This window comes from Taudactylus pleione, unplaced genomic scaffold, assembly GCF_031769625.1.
Source record: "Taudactylus pleione unplaced genomic scaffold, aTauple2 ptg000512l, whole genome shotgun sequence".
In the NCBI taxonomy this organism is placed as follows: Eukaryota; Metazoa; Chordata; class Amphibia; order Anura; family Myobatrachidae; genus Taudactylus; species Taudactylus pleione.
Genome location: NW_028284914.1, coordinates 1,531,038 through 1,554,679, shown reverse-complemented (window position 1 = coordinate 1,554,679; position 23,642 = coordinate 1,531,038). Strand labels below are relative to the sequence as shown.

General features: G+C 46.5%; 1 protein-coding gene across 1 annotated transcript; it reads right to left on the bottom strand.

The window, feature by feature from the left end:
* Positions 1-1,400: 1,400 nt before the first annotated feature.
* On the bottom strand, positions 1,401-20,147 carry TXNRD3 (thioredoxin reductase 3). The gene is made up of 16 exons (XM_088450223.1): positions 19,824-20,147; positions 15,510-15,570; positions 14,489-14,598; positions 14,234-14,338; positions 11,211-11,283; positions 9,033-9,152; positions 8,786-8,928; positions 8,539-8,654; positions 5,956-6,181; positions 4,227-4,319; positions 4,027-4,103; positions 3,788-3,944; positions 3,474-3,581; positions 3,234-3,329; positions 2,367-2,501; positions 1,401-2,068 (listed from the first exon to the last, which is right to left on the bottom strand). The coding sequence occupies exons 1-16, from the start codon at positions 19,929-19,931 to the stop codon at positions 2,000-2,002; spliced, it is 1,797 nt and encodes a 598-aa protein (XP_088306349.1). The 5' UTR covers positions 19,932-20,147; the 3' UTR covers positions 1,401-1,999.
* Positions 20,148-23,642: the final 3,495 nt, after the last annotated feature.

Below are 23,642 nucleotides of genomic sequence, written 5' to 3'. Positions count from 1 at the left end.
GCCCTAACTCCCACCCTCCCTCTTCACTGTCCACAGCCGAGTGAGAAAATGGCGCCGACGCGGGTACCTTATATAGGATCCAAAACCCGCGAGACCCGGAAGGCGGGATGACGACGTTTTGCCTCGATTTCAGATCCGAGTCAGGCGGGAAAAGTCGAGCCTGACTCGGATCGGGGAGGCTCGGATTTCAGAAATCCGAACCCGCTCACCCCTAGTTGGATGTAAATTGGTCTAGTGTGTGGCCCAGCTTTAGTCTATAAGTCTTCCATTTGGTGTGATGACTAAAAATACAATTTTCCCACAGCAAACAGATGAAGTTCAGGGAAATACACCGTGAAGAACAGCACCTGTGTCCAGAAGCACACAGCAGCTATGTAGTACAGTAAATGGCTGTCTTTTTGAAGCAGGTTCTCCTACATCTTGAAAGAAAGTAAATTTCAAGTCGAAAAAGAGCTGGACACCAATGGCAGCCTTGCCGGAGAATCCGAGTGTAACGTAGTGCCCTGCAGAAGTGCATCATTATTTCATCGTTTTCTGTGGAAAATTACTTCTTCCGCAAAGAGCCACAGGCCCAGGCACGGCATTAGTCCGTCATACCGTTAGCACCCAGATGCGCACAACTGACACTAGTGAAGCAAAGTCTGCATGATTGCTGGGGGCACTCCATGTACACTGGCTAGATGGCGATTTTATCATCAGTTGCAAGTAAAATGCAATCTAAAGGATTTATTTTGGATAGAATAGCAGCTTTAAACAGAGGTTTCAAACTTCTGCTAAAGCAGGCGAGAAAGCTTATCAGACAAGATCACTAACTTTCTATAAATTCACTTTTTGCAAAACTGTCCATCCTCGCACATTGGAAGTTTTTTGTTATCTCCTGAAAATATATGAATTTACGAAACATAAATATATGCACGTTAGAGACACCCCCTATCAGTGAAAGCCACTTAGCATCCTTGCTAGGCTGTTTTAGCCGGGCGCTGCGTCCGGCCTAATTTCAAAAGGGCAGAATGCACCCTACCCGCATGGCATCTATTCAGTGAAGAGAGATCTATTGGCAACCAAGCAAGTCTGTAAGCAGGTCCCCCAAGAGTGATGAAAAGGGGGCATGTCTTAAAAACAAGCCCTCTTTTCTCGTGGCCACTCCACGAGAGTGCCCTTTTTACGGTCCGGCGCCCAGCCCTGCACAGAACAGGACATAGAATGAACATTAGCCCCATGAAAGTGGAAGGCTTGCCATGTATCATAACTGCAACATCTGCATTTTATACATATTTCAGAAGTTCTAGCCTTTCCCCAGTAGCAGCTGAGTGCCGGGGAGGTTTGTTCTAATCCATAATCTGGGTTTACTTCAATGATCTCATTTTTCCAAGACTCCAAGAGAAGCTCCTCACACAGAATTCAAGTAATGTTTTATACATGATCTTTTTGAGAACTATTACATGCCAAAGCGTGTGCTACAAAGAGGTCATGTAAACTCATGGGAGGCAGCCACGCTGACTAAAGTGAGATAAATACATGGACAGTATATACATCAACTAAACAAAAAATTATGTATGATCACCAGGATAAAAATGGCCACCGTGGGGAGAAAAGGACACATAATGAATAGAAAGGTCTTTTGAAAAGACAAAAAAACAAAACACAAAAAAAACAAGAGAAATCTAAACCTAGAGAGACAAGATGATGAAGTGATCTGGACTATGTTTGGGCATCAGTCAGTGCTCTCCTCAATGTAAGGTGACGAGCAAAGACTTCACAATAAGCATTTTTGTAAAACGCTAATCCAAGTGGGTCCAGACGTTTTGGAAATCCTGCTGTTCCACCGGTCACCCGTGAGAACCTTCCTGTGGTTGACCAACGCTATCAACTTGCAGAGATGGCGTCGCATTTGTAGGTCTCTTGAAAACCTTCAGTGTTTAGTTTTGCACCAGAGTCCATTTAACCACATTGGTCTCGCAATAGGAAGATCGGTCAGGGGGACAGGTAACAGCAGGATCTAACCTCAGCAACCCTTCTGGTTGATGTCCCCTCCAGATGATTTGGTCACATCAAGTGTAGTAAAGATCTGAAAAGAAATGACACAAGGGATGACAAAAAGTACAAGGTGAAAACAATTCATTTTACTATCGTGAAAAACATCTACACACTTTTCCATAGAGAAACAACAAAATACACAATTTTAACTCTGGGCTAATTATCACAATTAACAGTATAAAACAGTGCTAAACGGTTTGTCAGTATTTACAGCCTAGCAAAATCTGGAATAAAAAAGGACTACAAATTAAACAAGCACCCCCATGGAATGAGGTAATCGCTGTAACATCTTTGCCACTAGGTAAAAAGTACTACCAAGTCCGACTCACCTCTGCACATGTCGGGTGAATGCCGATGGTTTCATCCAGTTTCTCTTTGGTTAGGCCGCACTTCATGGCTGCAGCAAAGCCCTGCGTGATCTCTCCAGCATTTGGACCCAAGACATGGAGGCCAATGACTCGATCCTAAAAACAATACAGAGGCCTTTAAGTTTGAAACACTGCATTAACGCAAAAGAGAACACAGCTATCTGGTGATGTCAGACTACGCCTACTATCCAATCACTAGGCTCTAATGACATCACCAGCACCACACACCTACATGGTTACACTTCTGGTCAGGCTAAAGTTTTATCTATTAAACACAGACCAGTAAGCAACTGGAAACTACACTACTGGTTATTTCAAGTGAACTTATAGTGGATGCCCATCGGCACTCCGCTGTAGCAATGTAAGTGACAGGCAGCTACTGCTAATGCTGAAGTTTGTACGCGACCGCGGCGATTTATAAACACCATTAGTAGTCTGTAAAGACACTCACAAGAATGCAGCCTCTTTAAAACACAAAACCAGTGACATTACGGAGAAACTCAGCTGAATTTGTGTGTACATTGGTTCAGCTCCCCAACTGTCAGCACATACACTTATTTGATATCAACAACATAGGTCAAAGTTCACAGAAAAACCCGAGTTAAGAAAAATAAAGTAGACCTATGTAGATCTGACAGAATTCCTGTACATCGCCGACTTGCACTGTGGCTAGATGCTCCTGACAAACGACCTAGAACAGCCACACAAACATCGCTGGAGTTCAAAAAGCAGGAACAAGAGCAAGTGATACATAACATGGGCTGAGCGGCTTCCTTTACTACAGAAATCCTGACGTTGCGAGTTGGCGTTTACAGTTGTTCAACGTACATTATCAAGTTTGTTGCAGATTATCTTCGCAAAACACGTATTGTTGTCACGTCCGGGGACCGTCCACTCCAAAGGCCAATACAATGTGTGGTAAACCTAACGTAGTAAAAAAATTAAATAAAAATAAATGTAATACGGATCTGTAAGTGAATGCGCTGGAGAACAAAATTCCTACAAAGCTTAATGGTTGTGCAACACTAAGGCTCACACACTAGAGCTGTGCGGAGAGGCGGCACATACCTCTAAACTTTCCTCGCCAAAAAGGTCAATGGCTTTTTCCTCTGGGTACCCACAGCACCCGTACTCCATAGGAGTAAACACTGTAGTTGGTACGTTGACGTAATCACACTGGGGAGAAAGAAAAATTTTAGTTAACAAACTGTTCCAAGTTTTGGCTCCACAGAAAAGTCTGAAGCCGTTAATGCACAAGAGGCAGAAGAATGAGCAGGGGCACCCCAATAGAGTGAATGACAGACCATCAGCACTATATTTTTTGCAAAAAACCGTTGCCTACGTTGCACTGGCTCCACACATACATGAACGGACGTTTATACCTTCACAGTGGAGCCATCGTACAGTCTCCTGGCCAGCAGACGACCAGCTTGGATCGCCACCGGTGTCAACTCCAACTTTCCGTCAAGGATGTCTCCTATGGCGTAGACGTAAGGCACATTGGTTTGTTCTTCATCATTCACCGGTATCTTGCCGTTCCTGATATAGGTAATAGACATTTATTCAGCATCTCTGAAGGGCCAACCCACAATAATATACATCTATACAGCGAATGCGTCACCTCTCGTTAATTTTCACTCCGATCTTCTCAAGACCAATATTTCTAGTGCAGGAGTCTCTGCCCACAGCAACCAATACCTACAAGGAAGTGGACAGACTCAATTGCAATTTAAAAACTAAGCACACACGTCTGCATAGGGTCTACAGCATATTACAGATGGGCAAGGGATTAGGAAGATCACTTCACAAAGTCACACTTACGGTGTTATATTCATCTTCGATGACCGCCTCTCCTTCCGTAGACTTTGCCACGACTTTCAGCCTGCCAGGGGTGCCCTGCTCCAGCTGCTCAATCTACAGAAACCAGCCTCAGCATTACACTCATTGTATTGTAGCGCAACTACGTATGACAGTACAGCCATTTCCTAAACTCTCACACTTTGGAGCAATACCAATCACAATCTTTCTGTCTAGGGCATAACTAATACAACTGCTATGGTGCCCAGCTTTAGAGGGGACCCTGCAACTACTAGAGAGCCAATAGTCCAGCCTGGCAGTAGCTGTGGATTAATAAAAATCCATATGTAGTTCAGCCATCTGTGTCATACTGGTAATGTAGTGTGTTGCAGTGTTGGGTACATCTTTATGATACAGAAGTTCCCAGTCACAGGGCAGAGCAGACTATGAAGTGTTTTAGCTGCATTGCGTCACTTTGTAGAAATGTATATTTATCCTTCTGCTTTCAGTACATTATAACCTAAAACTGTTTAGAGTGGCTTAATTTAGCATTAAAAACAGTTTCCCCATCTAAAGCTGTATACAATCACTGTTTGGGGGAAGCTATAAAAAGAAACTAAATATGGACTCGCTTGCCCTTCTGCTGCTGGGAGCCTGCCAAATGCAGAAGTTACTACTCAGGTTTAAGGCAATCATACTTAGGGCTGACTTGGTGTGTTCACAAATGCGAATGGTGGGGCTATAGTCAGCTCTAAAGCTGGGTACACAGTGGAGCGTTGCCGTTCCGAACTGGCCAAATCAGAACGACAAATTGGGCATATCGCTCAGTGCGTTTGCTCAAAGTGCTAGCTGCCGCGGTCGCACGCGATAACGCCCGGTCACCCGTGCTGCACGGTCTACTGGATGATATCGCATGTGGCGCCGTGAATATTAATGAAGGACGGAACGAGTGATCCTTCCATCCTTCATTACATTGCTGTAAAGTGTACCAGCATTCACGCAATGCCCAGGGTGTCTCAGGATATCGGCACGATTGCCGGTTGCTCAAGTGTGTCCCTGGCATAAAAGAGTGACTGCAATGCTGCGACATACTGCAGGAGTGCTTTGTCAGCTTACTATGGACATAAGAGTATGACACTGAGCAGCACATAGGAGGCATCGCATTAAATTCCAGACTGAGCAGATGGTTATGCTGGCACCGCAAGCATGCCGGCATAACCAGTTAGCAGGTAAACACTACTAATCTTATCTGCCCTGCAACCACATATACAGAAACATGTCAGGTAAAGAACCCATTTAAATTAGGGATGTGCAGGCTCATATAGGTTCGAGTTTGCACGCCGAGCTCCGTTTTTTTGGAGGGAAAAATCCGAACTCAGAAAGAGGCTAAAGGTCATCCTGCATGGACAATCATCATCATTCCTGGACTTTTGTCCAGGAATGATGATGTTTGTCCATGCAAGACGACGTTTAGCCTCTTTCTGAGTTCGGATTTTTTGGAGGGAAAAATCCGAACTCGGCGTGCAAACTCGAACCTATCCGAGCCTGCACATCCCTAATTTAAAGCCAGAGCACTTTATAACAGACAGTACATATAGTGCAATGCTCAAACACCTCTTATAATGAGAAGTCATTCTGAGCCCTAAGGGCCCCCACACAGAACATGTCCTCAAACTGCTTGCAGTAATCGATACAAAAAGTCTGTCTCCCGCAAGCTACTAACTACAATGCAATGAGTAAGATGGTTTCTTACAGAAGTTGGTACAAATTTCTTCAGGAACTTCACTCCATGACTTTCCATGTAAGCGCCAGCTCTCTCTGCCATCTCCTGGTCAAAGCCACGGAGGAATATGGACCGCACCATGACTGTGACATCCATCCCTATACCAGCAAGGAAGCCAGCACACTCCAAAGCCACATAGGAGGCGCCAACCACAAGAGTCTTACCGGGGCAGTAGGACAATGAGAAGAGATCATCGCTATAGGGAGACAGAGCACAAAGCTAGGATTAGACACACGTACCACATTCACCTCCATAAAACAGTACTCAGTACTTGATTAATCAACCCGGTTATCTGTAGCGCCATACACACAAAGAGGGAGGGTATTGGCTTGTCCCTAATTATTACCTGAGTGAGGCCAAGTGCTGAAGGAAAAACACATTTGAGCAGGTTTTATGGTACAATAGACTGGATTGAGAGGGGACAAAATGCCCTGAGACAAAAAGCTACTTTGGTCCTCTGAGCCCTGGGAGATTATCTTCTCCAACTAGGGGCCCAAAGATAATTCCCTGGGCCATATTCATTCCTGCAAGCTTTGCCAAGCACATAATATAAGCACCTTTAGCTTATCACCAGCGTAGGCCCACGCATGATGTCAGCTCCCACCCGGGACCAAGAGACAACTGGTATTAATGAAAATGTCATGCTCTCTTGCTGGCAGGAAACCCAAAATAAAATAAACCACTGCACAGGGCCGCCTTTCACACTAGCAGTCACGCACACCTGGAACAGTTGCTAACCAGGGCAAAGTGGAATTAAAATACATCCGATTAAAAAAAAAAAAAAGTACACTTAGTCATCAGAAGAAAAATCAGGCTCAACCCCAAGACAGTTTGTGAAAGGGGGGGGGGGGGTCGTACATAATTATTTTGATGTTGCAGAGAATATATATATATTATATATATATATATACAATCGTGGGATGTAACAATAGACAGTTAATCTTCAATTTAAAGAAAACAGAACTACTAATTGGAATTTTAAATAAACTCAGGCGAGCAGGAAGTTTATAGGAGAAAGGGCATCAGCAACAGGTTGTCACGTAACCGGAACAGTCAGCTCCGTCCAGGACCCAGGGGAGTGGGCGTGCGGCACTGTTACACAATGACCCCGACCAATTTCTGAGGAACCAGTGACAATACTTAAGATTACTTATGAGTAATTACACATGATCTACTGGACATTTATAGATCCACGTATGTAGCTATATATTCTCCTTTACTGGTGTAACAATGCAGCCAGAGACATACAGCACCGAGGACCTAACCAGGAAGCTGCCCCTGTGCTGAGTCACTCTTAGTCTGTGTACAGTAAAACATGGGGATGTCTGTATACGGAATAGCTTATGAGAAGTGCATGATGAAACCTTTGGGGATTGGAAAACCTTTATGCTTTGACACACCTTACTGTAAACTTAATTAAATGAAAGTGGCAGATTTATTGCATTAGATCCTATACTACATAAAAGGAACACGTCACCTGATAATTTCCTTATGCATTACTGGAAACAAAGCTGTTTTGAAATCAGAAAAGCGCTTATTACTTTTAGGTAAAATAAGCTTCAAGTAGTCAGACATTTTGTTTCGAGCAGCTTCAACAGAAAAGCTGAACAAAATGCATATAGGCGCTTTTACTGCTACATTATTCTATGGCAGAGGAAAAATCTCCATAAGAACAGCAGCAAATAGCTCCATCTAGAGGCTGGAACAAATACCTTCTCCACTGCGCAGGTGGACCTGACACCTACACCCCCGAGGAAGTCATTCTGTGGGCTAGTGAGTGCAGCCTATAAATACACTAGGAAACAGTACATTGTGACTATACATCAGTTCCTAACACTCGTAAGCTGCGTACTGGTTTACTGCACAAACATGTAAGCGACTGCTCTGCTTTATAGTAAGCTACATAAGAAATACAGCCAATTGCTTCACTAAAGCTGGCCACACATCTAAAGATTATCTGCCAACTAGGTGATTGTTGGAATGAAAATCTGGTAACGTATGGGAGTAACTGATGATCAGCAATTTGCTCCTAAATGCCAGAAAACAGATGAAAATGGTCATCAGAAAAGTTTGTTAAATGTTTGATCTAAACAATTTGTTCAAACAACAGTTTTTGTCCATTTTCCGGCGTTTGGGAGCAAATTGCTGATTGTCATTTGCTTTCATACCTTACCAGATTTTCATTCCAACCAATCAACTAGTTGGATGGTTGGGTGTAAGTTGGTCTAGTGTGTGGCCAGCTTAAGACACCACTAGCTCCTGACATCTATAAGGTTCAACCTTCTCCAGGAACAGAGACAGCTGAGTCCAGGTGTGACAATACACTTTCTTTCAGCCCTAAACCATAACTCTTCCTACAAGAAACACCAGGGCTTAATTACTATCAGTGTTACACAACTGTACTTTTAGAACCTGGAACACAGCCATGGACATAAAACTGTACCAGTGCAGTAGAGATAAGGAGAACGGCACAATGTACCAGTGAAGTGTTCACAGACCGGTATGTGGAAATTGCACAAGAAGAAAATTAGAGCATCCAAAGCGCTCACTCACCTGGTAATGCAGAAATCCTTATCCCCTGGTACATCCAGGTATCTGGGTCTCTCCCCCGTGGCCACAACAAACTTCTCTGCTGTGAAGAAACTCTCCTTGCCCCTCTTGTTCGTTGCCTAATAAATGAGATGTTTTATGTAAATGAATATAGTAAACACTGGAAAATGCAATAAAGAGTTTTAAGTGACTATTTTTAAGCTATCCAACCCCCACCATCACCAAGGAGGGGTGGGAATCTGGGATATACCTTAATTTTATGAGGTTCAACAAACTCTCCATATGCATTTTCATATCGGACGTTCTTGTCCCGCAGTGACACTCTGTAACCCCAATTCAAAGAGCCAATGTAGCTCTGGATATTCTCTCTCATTGTCTCCCAGTTGTGCTTTACTGCAATTACAATATCTTGTAAGAAACTGGGACCAACGCAAAAGACAGTAACTTATGTACGAACCTCACATAGTGACTAATTGTACAAATCTGTGCTCGATTACCTTGTTCTTCATATTCCCAGCCAAATTTCCTGGAGTCTTTCAGTGATTGACCCAGGAGAGCCGCCTGGTGCATTAGTTTCTTGGGAATGCACCCAACATTTACACAGGTACCCCCAAGCCCTATATAAAACAAACAGTAAATCATCACCTACAGCACACAGGAACTGTTGCAGGAGTGCGGCGTGACGGTATGCAAGTAACAAACAGGTCATTGCTGATCACATACTAATCTGAGCAGCCATTAAGCAAACTGAATATTTACAGGAAAAAGCTATTTAAGATTCAGCGGAAATTAGTGATTATGGAACTGTAAAAAAAAACAAAAGTTAGGCCAACAGCAGAAAATAAAGTCTGAGTGTGGAACATTCACCTCACTTGCAAATTTGAAATTAGAACAGTGGGGACAAAAAGTGCTGCAATGCAGCAGAAGCCTCGTTACTTTATGTACCCGGCGGCTATAGTATACTAACTCAATCACACATTCTGCATTTTTCACATTTACCTGAACAAATAAAAGGACTTATTCAGGAACTCTTACCAGCGATTAACAAAGTACACAGGAATAAAAATTAAAATACTCCAATCTGCTCAAAAGCTTCGCAGAAATCGCAGATAAGCATAAATCATAAGTATCCACTTTTGCCAAGACACCAACATAAACCCTGGAGCAATCAGTTATTCTCAGATTACGTAGAATTTGGACAGCAGACAAGAACCACTTGGCCCATCTAGTCTGCCCTCGATTACACCTGTTCTTTGTCCTACCCAGTATGTGATGTTATAGTAATGTTTGCTACTTACACCATTTTAAAATGTTTTTATGTTAGCTCTGTACTACGCTACCGACACCTTATCAATAAAAAAATTAAACGTTGTGTATTAAAGCATTTCAAATGAACATAGGTTGGTCTTTGAGCTTTACCACTATTGCAAATCAATGCTTAATCATGAAGTTCAAAAGACATTCAAAAGCAAATCTAAAACTTAATGAAAAGTACCCAGTGGCATAACTAGGGAAGGGCGAGCGGGGCACGTGCCCTGGGCGTCGTGGGGCCACTATCCCGGCCCGTCCTAGTAAGCCAGTGTAGTGCTGACCGCAGCGAGTGTGGTCAGCACTACATATTTACACAGGACCTGCGCTAGGCTTCCCAGTGCCAGTCCTGTGCTGCACAGCCAAGCCCCTTCCCTCCCCCTGAGCGCGGCGTCAATGTGTGTGTTAATCAGCAGCCAATAAGAGTCAGACAAACTCCTTGGCTGCTGCACACACATCGCCGCCAGTGCTGGCTGGTGTGTGTTAAACAGCAGCCATTGACTGCTGCAGTGCCCACTGCAAGAGCCGGCTCCTGCAGAGCGCACCAGCCCGGGAGGACTGACGTGTGGATGGCGGCGGGAGCAGAAGCGTGGATTCAGGTAAGTATTTTTATTTATTATTTTATTTTCAGTGTGTATTTGTCAGGGGGGGCACTTATACTGTGGGACCTACCACAGGGGGCACCACTGGGGTGGGTGGAGGGACGACTGCTACTGGGAGCACTATATAAGGGGCACTGCATAGGGGGGCCACTACTGGGGGCACTATATAAGGGGCTTACTACTGTAGGCACAAGAGACACTACACTGGGGGCACTGAATAGGGAGGACCACTACAGGGGGCACCACTACATTGGGCACTACTGGGGACATTGCATACTGGGGGTACTGTATAAAGGAGCACTAGTGGAGGCCTACACAAGAGAGACCAGTTCTGGGGGCCTGTATAAGGGGCACTACTGGGGTTAAGGTGTATATGGAAAGGAATGTTCAGAGTGACGAGAAAGGGCTGTGTCATGTTGACACGCCCCATTTGTAAGTGGCCACGCCCATTCTTCGGCACGTTTGCAAGCGGGGAGGGGGGGGGGGTGGGGGTCTTTATATGGAACGGCTTTATTTTCACTTTTGCCCTGGGCTCCAAATACCCTAGTTACGCCACTGAAAGTACCACTAGGGGAGGTGATGAAAGTTTACAGATGTACAGTTTTCAAAGCACTTAACATTCTCCAGTGCACCACCATATAGGAGAACAGGAAAGAATATGATACAATAGTGACTAGAACAGGACATCCTATAAAAAAGCTCAAATTTTATCAAAAACCATGTAATTGAGTAATAACAAAGATCATTAGGTAAATAACGACTTACCCCAAGAAGCACCTAGCGGTGTAGGGACAACATAATCCAGCACCATTACTTTCTTTCCCAGTGAAGCAGCTTCCTGTACAAGAAAAAGATGAGATTTAACTACTCGCACTTAAGTATAATTTAATAATTACTATACCAGTCTAAGTACATTGTAAACTTGTCACTGCGGGTCCCGCCATTTTATAGGTTGAACCAATATTTCTGAGGAAGCAGCCAATCGGCTCACTGAGAACTTATGCAATATACAGACTGCATTGTTAAACATTGGTACAGCCCAACACAATGGCTACTTTTGCCATGTGTAGACAACAACTTTACATTTTAAGCCTCTTCAAAGATGCTAGGACCTAAACCCTAGCCAACCTAACCCTCAGGGGTCCCTCTGACTGGACTCCCCGATTAGCAGCTTCTGACACTTGCACCTCCAAGCACTTTGGATAGCAGAGTCTTGGTCAGCAGAGGTCTGTGTGGGACAATCAAGAGTAGCAAAACTTATTGGAAATCTTCCCACAAGTATCTTCCAGTTCTTACCAAATTCTGACAGAACACTAGATCAAAGCGTCCACTAAAGAGGGGGAAAACGTGCATGTTTCATAGTTGATATATTTTATTCTATTTTCTCTAATTTGAGAATATTTTCGTATCTTGCTATATATGCACAGGAGGAGAGCAGTCTACGTGCAGCCAAGAAATGATGGTGGGCATCACAACAAACATTGTCATTTAATTAAGCGCTAAACCTTGTAATAGCCGATGTGCACATATCTTAGGATATTACGGAGCCTCGATTTTTTTTGCTATGCAATGTTTTATTAACATCTCACTGGGACTTCGCACTCAATTGAATCTCTCCCTTTAATTATTAAATTGTGCAGTCATTACATTAAAACATTTATTTCTAAAAACCAGAAAAGCCCAACACAAACTGACATTACAGACAGATCCTCATCATTAGCTGGTCACATTATAGACAATCAAGGTGGTAAGACGGCTGGTCTACCTATACATTGCTGCTATACGACCTTGCCTGTTATTTAAAGGACCTGGGAGAGCGATCCTTGACTGCATGCGATTACTGAAAGAACTAGTTTATCATACGGAAAGGTAAGTCCTTCTTGAGCGTGATTTTTTTCTAGGGGCAAGATCAGTCTGATCAATATGGCGCCAGATTAGAAAGAAACAGTCCTTTTAATTTTCTACCCCTTCCTCCTCTGAGTAACTTACATTATAGTAAGGCATCAGCCATACTGACATAGTAACTGTGCTCCAATGCTACCAAACACACTGCATTACTCCCGAGTTCTGGCTGAAAGATGTTAGACTGACCATATCTTAGAGTTCCACATCTCCCCATTCTGCCTACACCAGATAGTGGGGCACATGTATTATAGCGGCACTTCATGTGCAGTTATAACACTTCCCGCTCCGCCTCTTTACCAAGGTGAAGCAGGAAGCACTACCGATGAGATGTATGAACATCTCATCGGCCGGTGCGGGGGAGTGATAACTCCCCCCTCCAGCGTTCCCTGCCTAAGTACACAAGGCATCAGCCTAGTGCTGATGCGCTGTGTCCGCCCCGGCTGGCTCCAACGAGCATGCACGGGATCTTGCAAGCATTGCGAAATCCCGCGTGCAACCCTGGAGACAGCAACCCCCGCAGCAGGGACAGCACTGCCCCTGCTGTGGGGGATAGGGCATCGCCAGGCCGCAGCTGTCGATAGCGACAGCGGGTGGAACAGTCAGCCGACCTGACCGTTCTTACATAGCAGAGCCAATACCCTGGGCTATCTTGTAGATTGCAGTGCGCCCATGTCATATATCGCCCAGTCCCTAAACCATACATGGGGAGAAGCGGTATCAGGGACCGTTACGTACGCTGATTCCGCTTCATACATCTCCCCGTGTGCTATACTAGCTTGCCACGTTATTATATATTGTGTTCACTCTGTGCGGCAGCAGGCAGGGCGCCAGACGTAGCTATAGGGCACTTCTGCGCCCCCCCGAAAAGGGGGCGTGTCTATGACGCATCCCCTGGGGGCGTGCCCGGCACTTATGGACATGCCGGGCAGCACCCAAGCACATGAGCCTGGCATTCATTCACCGGCGGTGACCACTGCAGTTTTGACCACCAGCGGGACACTGCGACCAGCAGGTGGAGACAACCCACAGGCAGTCTCAGCGGGGAGAGCAGGGTTCTTTCTGTCATTCAGAAATAGGGCAGGGCACGGCACCCCGCTGAAACCGCCTAGCGGGAACGCTAATATAGAATTATAGCACACTTATAAAGTACAAAATAAATCAGTTAATAGCCTGCAGGTAAATGTGGGGGAAGACAACCAATGAACTGCTGAATGCTCTGGGGAAATACAATCCTCAGCAAGGTGTGGTGGCAATGCTTAGCGGCCCACAACCTTAGCATTCCCACTATGCTGTTTCGGCGGGGACACACCGTTTTCATTGACCACGCCCCCTTTCTCTAGGTCTTGCGCCAGACCTAGAGCTTCCATAACAGAGGCCAACATCGGTAATTGTCCCACACACCACCATAGAGCGCGAGGGAAAATATGGTGTCTACAAGGAGTCAGTGTTCCAACCACCCCCATACCCGGCAGCATTTCACTGACCTCCCATGTAAGCACAACACTACAAAGTCTATTTACTAAGCCTCGGATGGAGGTGAAGTGAACGGAGTTAAAGTCCCAACCAATCAGTTCCTAATTAATTTTTCAAACAGCCTGCAACATAATACAAGCCAGATATTTACTAAGTACCACCTCTAACATTTCTCTCTTGCCCACTACCACTATATAGCAGCACATCAGGCAGGGAGAGAGCGGCTCCTGCTGTTCAGTGCCAGTAGCCTCCCTCCCCTGCCCAGCCCACATCAGCATGGGCTACTCTCTCCATGCCTGATGCACTGTTAAATAGCAGCCAGCAGAGAAATACCACAGGGAATGGGGTTACCCTAATAAGAAAAACTCCAACAAGATCAGGGTGAGGGGAGCCAAGAGACATGACAATACCTTAGAACACGCCAGGCCACCGGAACCACCCCCGATGACTATAAGGTCATAGTCGTAGGTGACAGAGTTGTCCAACAGTTTCTGCAGGGTTCCATCCTTATAAGCCTACAATTCAGAGAACTCGTCAACAAGGTGCATATTTATTATACAAGTACATAATGTATTAAATGCATTTATAAAGAGGAACGTAAGCTGGACCCATCTTTAAAAGCACTTCTAGAAATATAAGACTGTTGAAGATTTTAGAAAAATTACCTGGAGTGTTTTATCTGCTCCCCCAACATGCGTTTTATTTACAAAGACATTGGGAACAGTTTTCTGTCCTGTCATTTCATGAAGTACGTCCTGAATATTGCTGCCGTCATCTTGCATGTAAAAGTACAAAAAAAATAAATAAATACTAGTTAGCATCATTAACTATCTACATACATAAATAATGTGTTCTTGTTACTACAACTGTGCAATCTATCCACTCACTAGAGCTGGCCATATACGGCCATGCACCGTGCGACGCGACGGGGGTTTCTACGTCTGACATATTGGGCGGTCCCCACACGTGGTGCAATCAGGTGTCCGACCGCCTGATATGCCAGCTCCCCCACCTGCATAGCGCTGCATGGGATCACACATCACATCCCCTGATCGACTGAACCTGCAGCAAAGTCTGGGGATGCGATTTAAGACCCCACAGGTGTGCGCTCTGTCCAATATCATTCCCATACACGGTATGATAGAGCAGCCAATCCGTCGGATCAGCTGCTTTATCGCACCGTGTATGGGCACCTTTAGAACAATTATTGACATTACAGAAGCATAAGACACTTTAGAGGCAATACAATTAGCGCAGCCCTATCATATCACGGTAACCCAACCCTGCATATTTTTCTGTGCACCTCTATGGGGTGCGGGGCACCAGAGAAACTGTTGGAATGCTGACACTTGGCGTTGCAACTGTTTATCACTTGGTAGCTAATTGAATTGCCCCTTTCTGGCTTATCCTTAATGAATGCACAACATACAGTATGACTATAGGCTCAGAACACATCATGGCAGCCTTCTTTCTGTGATTGGCTGCTTTTCTCTGCAGCTGAGGTGTAAACATTTCTGGTGCGACACAAAGTTATGTATCCAAAGCCTCAATTAACCTTTTTTTTTTTCATAACAGTACGGCATTTCCTTTTCTGATGTGAAGGCCGTATATAAAAACATGTTAAACATTAATAGCTATAACTGGAAGGGGTAACTTTGTAGAAAGGTAAATTTTCTTTTAGCTTACCACACTGATCAAGTTCCAGAGCGACATATTCTCTGCCCAGAGAGGTAAAAAGTTCTTTTACCTGAAAGAAAAGAAAAGAGGATAAAAATAAATACAATGTCAGTCTTTAAATAAAAAGGGCTCTCAGGTAGAAGGTAAAATGTAAGACACTTAGAGGTATTAAATATGGGTGCGATAACATCGCTTTTTGCGTTAATATCGCACTTTTTAACGTTTCTGCGTTAATATCACTTGTTTTAGCTTTACATCGTATTCAGTTTCAAAGACTTATCGCAGTTTTGAAAAGTCTTTGATAAAAACAGTGATAACTTTTCACCATTGAATAGGTGTCGAAAAAAAGTGCAGAATTGGTGTTTAGGGGTGCAGGCTTAAAAAAATAGCCTGCACCCCTGAGATTGACATTTAAAATAGAACTGTCAAAAAAAGTAAAAAAAAAAAAAAAATGGGGACATCACAAAAAATTAATTTAAAAATTGAGGTGCAAAAAAAAAAAAAAAATGGGAAAAAATTGTTAAACAATAGGGAAATAGGTTCAGGGCTATTCTGCATGTATGCGGCAGATGTTTTCTAGAATAGAATTATAGCGGCAGGTGCACAAATGCAGAATTTAAAAAAAATTACTTTAGGGACACCAAAATATGCTAGTACCCATTGCATCACTTCTTCAATGTCGGAAAAAAAAAACACCTGCTGCGGCTATTTAAATCCCCGGCTTTCAATTAAAGGCTAAAACGGGGGTACCCATAGTGTTCCCCCATGTCTTTACAACTTTAGGGGGGTCTTACAATTATTTTAAGGAAAAATTCGTAACTTTATGCAAATCCAACTTCGGAGTTTCCCGTTTTCGTTAATTTTATTTTGAATACGGGGATAAGCGGGAGCGCGCACCATACATTTACGCAGAAAAAAACTCTGATATGAAACGTTAACTTCGCCAGGGAAGTTAACCTTTCATATTGAATACCCCTCACTATCTGCTAGCGAAAATGCACGCAATAGTGGTACGCCAAATACTTTTTTGTGCCAGATAAGCCCTGAAACAAGTCTCAATACAGACAGCAGAACGCAGGTGAGCAAGCCATCATTAGATTCTACAGGAACCCACTCAGTAGTGATTAACACATGGAGGAACTAGTTATTCTGCATGTATTATGCAAGCAGCAGCATTATCTCCAAGTGACCTGGAATACAAAAGCCCCTCGCCTATAAAACCCGAAACTCACTTCCAAAGCTAGTAACATACAACACATTAGGAATCACTTTGAGTGGCGACTGACAACCCCTATGTACTCAGCAAGACTGGAATATGAATAGCTGGGTACACTATACAATACATCATATAGAGAGCACCAATCTTAAATGCCGTTACTCCGTCATAATCCCCTGGCTTCCCTAAGGGCTAACATAGAGCACATAAGGCAACAGTGGACCAACTGCCCTAACACCGCAGCATGTGAGGCTCAGTCACCCAATAATCTAGTGTGTATTGGTAAATGACATACTGATCAATGTGTGCGTCTTTTTCCAGCCACATGGAACAAACAAGCTCCGCACTTCCGACGCGGGCTGTGAAACGGAGCCCTGGGAAAGACGGTGTGGGGTTTATTTTTTTGCCGTACCCATGAAAGCAGCTTTATGCAACACCGTCTTTAAAGCATTAGTGCCTATAAAAGATTAATTGCAAAGGGAGGTAGTAAAACAATATTCACAATGAATTCTCCCCCACCCCCCCCACAACCAGGGAAAACACAACAGGGTAATTTGAAATAGGAGCAAAGCCAAATCATCATAGTCCAATGTACGGGCATTCAAAATGTACGCAATTTTTTTTTTTTTTTTTTTTAAGACTCCCACATGGGGCTGCGAAGTAAAGGTGCCTACACACTAGACGATATTTTACACGTTTCGCCCAGTTTCGACGCACCGGAACGACAAATCGTGTAAAATGTCCAAATCATGACGGTCCACTCACAATGGAATGGGTTCGATTCCCGTCAGCGGCAGCCCGACAAGAGCAGAGTTAGGAGCAGCGGAAGCCCGACAGCGCTGGAAACCCCGATCGTAGATAGGTAAGTATCTACTAACCTAACCCTCCTTAGGGGTGCCTAACCCTAACTTCCCCAAGTGACTACCCCTAACCACCCCCTTCCCCGCTGCCTAAACCTAAGTCCCCCAGGGGGGTGCCTAACCCTAATCCTCGCTCCCCCTAGACTAACCCACCCGGGGGGGGGTGCCTAACCCTAAGTCCCCCCCGGGAGCCCTAAACCTAACCCTCCCCCCGGCGGCTGTCCGCTCGCGGCGCCCGGCATCACTACGATCGGGATGCCGGGCGCCGGTCTCCCGGCGTCAGGGAAATGCGGGCGTCTACATATAGACGCCCGGCATTTCACCCTTGCCGGGATATGACAGTCGGGAAGCCGGCTGCCGGTATTTAGGCAGTCGGCTTCCTGATTGCTTCCCCTCACAATCACGATGAGCGTACCCGCTAATGGTACATCGCATCTTCAGATCTTGCCTACTGCAGGCAAACCTCATATACGATTTTGTGCAATAGACAGATCTTAAGTCAGATTGGACACTTTTTAGCACCATATGGTGTCCTGGAGTGCCGGGGAGAGTTCACAAAAAATATCGCATCGTGAGCACATCGTCTAGAGTGTAGGCACCTTAAGATACGCACTTTATAAGTAAAATCAGGGCAACGTAGGGTGTCGCTAATGGCATTCATACACCATCACAACGGCGCATAGTCTGCCCCAATAACTGTTCAGATGACCCTACAGCTTCCTTGACCCACATAGGATACTATACAGATAGTATGGAAATATTAGGGTCACACCTACCTATAGGATACTATACAGATAGTAGGGAAATATTAGGGTGACACCTACCTATAGGATACTATACAGATAGTAGGGAAATATTAGGGTGACACCTACCTATAGGATACTATACAGATAGTATGGAAATATTAGGGTCACACCTACCTATAGGATACTATACAGATAGTAGGGAAATATTAGGGTGACACCTACCTATAGGATACTATACAGATAGTAGGGAAATATTAGGGTGACACCTACCTATAGGATACTATACAGATAGTAGGGAAATATTAGGGTCACACCTACCTATAGGATACTATACAGATAGTAGGGAAATATTAGGGTGACACCTACCCATAGGGATACTATACAGATGACATGGGGGAGTATATTGAGGTCATAAGTGCCCATAGGAGACTATACAGATGGCATGGGGGGTATATTGGGGTCATAAGTGCCCATAGGAGACTATACAGATGGCATGGGGGGGTATATTGGGGTCATAAGTGCCCATAGGAGACTATACAGATGGCATGAGGGTGTATATTAGGGTCAAAGTGCCCATAGGAGACTATACAGATGGCATGAGGGTGTATATTGGGGTCAAAGTGCCCATAGGAGACTATACAGATGGCATGGGGGTATATTGGGGTCATAAGTGCCCATAGGAGACTATACAGATGGCGTGGGATCATACAAGCCCATAGAGATGGCATGGGGGGTATATTGGCGTCACACCTACCCATAGGAGACTATACAGATGGCATGAGGGTGTATATTGAGGTCATAAGTGCCCATAGGAGACTATACAGATGGCATGGGGGGGTATATTGGGGTCATAAGTGCCCATAGGAGACTATACAGATGGCATGGGGGGGTATATTGGGGTCATAAGTGCCCATAGGAGACTATACAGATGGCATGAGGGTGTATATTGGGGTCAAAGTGCCCATAGGAGACTATACAGATGGCATGAGGGTGTATATTGGGGTCATAAGTGCCCATAGGAGACTATACAGATGGTGTGGGATCATACAAGCCCATAGAGATGGCATGGGGGGTATATTGGCGTCACACCTACCCATAGGAGACTATACAGATGGCATGAGGGCGTATATTGAGGTCATAAGTGCCCATAGGAGACTATACAGATGGCATGGGGGGTATACTGGGGTCAAAGTGCCCATAGGAGACTATACAGATGGCATGGGGGGGTATATTGGGGTCAAAGTGCCCATAGGAGACTATACAGATGGCGTGGGATCATACAAGCCCATAGAGATGGCATGGGGGGTATATTGGCGTCACACCTACCCATAGGACACTAGCCAGATGGCATGGGGGGGGGGGGAATATTAGGGTCACCCCTACCACGGAGTACCCACATTTCCCACCTTATAAGAGGACACGCTGATATCCCCCCATTACAGAGATTACACCAGGTGACCTCATGCAGTGACCCCACAGGACACCTTTGCCCGCTCCTCACCCGGTCGCAGTACGGACAGGAGCTCTTGCTGAACACCATGATGGCGTTGCTATCCACCAGCTCCTGCACCCGGGCCCGGAGTGCCGCGCTGCCTGTAGTCGGCGGCATGACGATGATAGCGGCGACAGCAGCAGCTCCCTCAGCTCAGCGTGTCTCACTCTCTGACAACGAGCTCTCTGAGGCCCGGCACTGCCGTCTTCCCGCCCAGCGGCCGCCTGAGCTGCCGTGGCCCCGCCCACCGCCGTGACGCATCGGCAGCACAGGCCACGTCACGTGACGTGGGAGGAGGGGGAGGCTGCTGCTGCTGCTGCCGGTGGTGGTGGTTCTGCTGGTGTAACCATGAGAAGGCAGAATTGGGCCTTAAAGAGCCCGCAGCCCAGAGCGGGGCCTCAGTGCAGAGTCAGGGGGGGGATGTGTCACACCTTCTAGTGAAAGAGGACAGGCGAGGGGGTGTTGGCCATAGCAACCAATCAGCTTCTAGCTGTCATTTTATATAATGTACTAGATAATTGAAAGCTGGAAGTTGATTGGTTGCTACGGCCAACAGCCCCACTTGTTCTCCTTAGCATTGGCACATCTACCTCTCAGTATATAAGCTGGGTACGCTTTAGCTGATGTGTACCCAGCGCGATATTGCCGGCCACGGGACCCGGGCTTGCGGCAAGTGCATACACACTTGCAGATGCCGCAATCCGACTGGGGGACATGTCATGCTGCATTCATGACATCGTTAGCATCATCCCCCGTCGGCCCTACCATAGAGCAGACAGGCGATGCCGCTCACGACCGCGGGAGCATGTATATCATGGGTACACACTAGACGATGTACCCGATGTGCCGCTCCCATCCGCGGGATCGGTTGACATCCTTTACCCTCCAACATGACCTGTTCTACCCGGTACAAAATGCTCTGTTCCTGGACTTCCCACCTAATTTCCCACTGCAGACACCTGTGTTGTACTAGGTAATGGATGAGACAGGTGTTTAAGCACAGGTGTCTGCAATCATACATTAGGTGGGAAGTCCAGGAGCAGAGCATTTTGTACCGGGTGGAATGGGTCATGTTGGAGGGTCAGCAACATGTCATCTAGTGTGTACCCACTTTTAGGGTCCTATTTATCAATTAACTAGAGACCCGCCCCACCTTTGCACGTGAGCTTTTTAGAATTTACGGCGATAGTCTCTTTTTAACCAAGATCTTATAAGATTTCCTTGTAGGCGACATTAGTCGTTTTCCCTCCTGACGTCAACGAAAAAAGATTTAGGGCCTGATTCAGACCCGCTCGCAAGTGGGTAGGTGGTGGCTCAGTGCGCACGTACGAGCCCCGTAGCGAGTGAGACCTTCACTCACTCCGGAGTTCGCAGCAAAACGGGGTGGCTGTCGATGTTGATCCACAGCTCGCCCCGTTTTATAGGCGGGTGGGGGGGTGGCTGAACAAATGGAGGCATTCCCGAAGGAACGCCTGCCGTTGTGGGCATCCCTACTGACATCTATTAGAGCCGGAAGTCCACACAGCATTGCCTTAGGGTCTACTCGCAATGCCGATGGTCGCGATAATCGCGGCCATCTCCTGCCCGCTCGCACTAGCTGTGGGTGGGCACCCACAGCTTAGCGAGCAGACAGTAAAAAAATATATAAAATACTTCCCGCCCTGATTCAGAGCATACGCTCGCAAATAGCGAGCGGCTCTGACTCAGGCCCTTAGTTTCGAAGTGACCCACAAAAGAGGCACATAGGCCCTCATTCAGACCCACTCGCGAGCGGCTGTCCGCTCGCAAGTGGGTCGATGTTATGGACTGAGCATGCGCACGATGGAGGGAGCTCCGTCGTGCGCATGCGCCAGACACGACGAGCGAAGGAAAGTCCTTTGCTCGTTGTGTCCGATCAAAGGGGGCGTGCTGTCAATGTTGATTGACAGCACGCCCCCTTTGGTGGGCGTGCCGGGGGCGTGCCTCCCTGACGGGGGCGTTCCCACGGGAACGCCTCCCGTCAAAAGCCGGCCCACTGACATCACTAGTGATGTCAGTGGGAGTGATTTTGGCTCTGATAGAGCCAAAATCACTCCGGAGCTTGCGGTTGAAAACCTCAACCGCAGGCTCCGGCTCGCAATTTCGATGGTCGCGATGATCTCGACCATCGCGCCCATCACAATGCACGCTCGTATAGCCTGTGGGTGGTGACCCACAGCTATACGAGCGTCCAGGAGGACGCTCCATGAAAATGGAGCCCGGCCCTCATTCAGAGCGTGCGCTCTGCTCAGAGCGTACGGCTCTGAATGAGGGCCATAGTTATCTATGAGCAAAACAGTCTCCACTTAGGTCAACTCCAGCCACATTACGTGTCTGTCCCTGTGCTTTACATATTGTCACTTAAACTTAATTCAATATTGAAATTAAAGATTCGTTTTTCACATTAATTAGGAATAGTAAAAAAAAACCTTTACATTTTGTATCAGTAAACAGGGCTTTCATCTATTTTATTGGCGAAACCGGATAATACATAGCAATCTCGCTTAGATGGTAAAAAATAAAGTCCATCGTTGTTATGTATCTTTAACGGTTTAGGCAGCGTAAGCCAAGCAAGCACTGGGACGTCTGTTTATTCATGGACTTGGGGCCTGATTCAGAGCTGAACGCTCTGACCAGATCGCTCGCTCTGAATCAGGGCCCTCCTACCTTTTTTTGAAGCGTCTTCATGGACGCTTGCATAGCTGTGGGTTACCACCCACAGCTATAGCGAGCGTCCATGATGATGGTCGCGATGGTCTTGACCATCGCGACCATCGGGCTTGCGACGGAGACCCTGCGGTAGGGTCTCGCTGCCGCAAGCCCTGGAGTGATTTTGGCTCTATCAGAGCCAAAATCACTCCCACTGACATCACTAGTGATGTCAGTGGGGCCGGCTTGAGACGGTAGGCGTTCCCATGGGAATGCCTCTGTCTGGCAGGCACGCCCACCAAAGGGGGCGTGCTGTCAATCAACATCGACAGCTCGCCCCCTTTGGTGCGAGACTCGGAGCGGTGGAGAGCCCGTCGCTCACCGGGTCTCGCGCATGCGCACGACGGAGCTCCCTCCGTCGTGCGCATGCGCAGTGGGGGAACATCGACCCGCTTGTGAGCGTACTGCCGCTCACGAGCGGGTCTGAATGACCCCCTTGCTTCACTAAAATTGTCATTGCTCGGCTCCCTATTGCTATACATTAATGTGTCATAGGGGGCTGCACTCACTGTGTGACTGCGGGGGGTTGCTGACAGCAGGGTAGGCTGCGGGGGAGGTTGGTTGAAGGGGGCTGCTTAGGTCAGCGCATGCTGCTGGGAGGGGGTTGGGAGCTGCAAGGGCGGAGGAGGCTGGCTACAGCGCCGCATGCTACGGGGGAGGTTGGTTGGAGGGGGCTGGGCTGCTAGATCAGCGCACGCAGCGGGGAGAGGAGCTGACTACACTGCGGGGGAATGGAGGAGGAGACAGGCTGCACTCGGTTACTCAAGCTGGACATATCACGTGACGGAGGTGGAAGTGACTGAGGAGCAGGAAATGGGGTCGCGCTGCAGTGTTGCTGCTGCTATACTGCCTGTGTGTCCAGCAACAGTGCAAACACATTGCAACAGGTTGAAGTTCTCTCCAGGGACGGATTTTGAGGGGGAGGGGGCCCGGCTAAGGGACCCGACGGGCCCTAGCTGGGTGTCTAGGTTGCCTAATGGTAAGTCCGGCCCTGTGCAGAAGTACTAGCAAACATTAGTTATCTCCCGAATGTGTGTACAGGGCACCAAAGGGGAGTTATCGCTCACAAAAGCAGCCCCCATAGAAACCTATGGGGGCTGC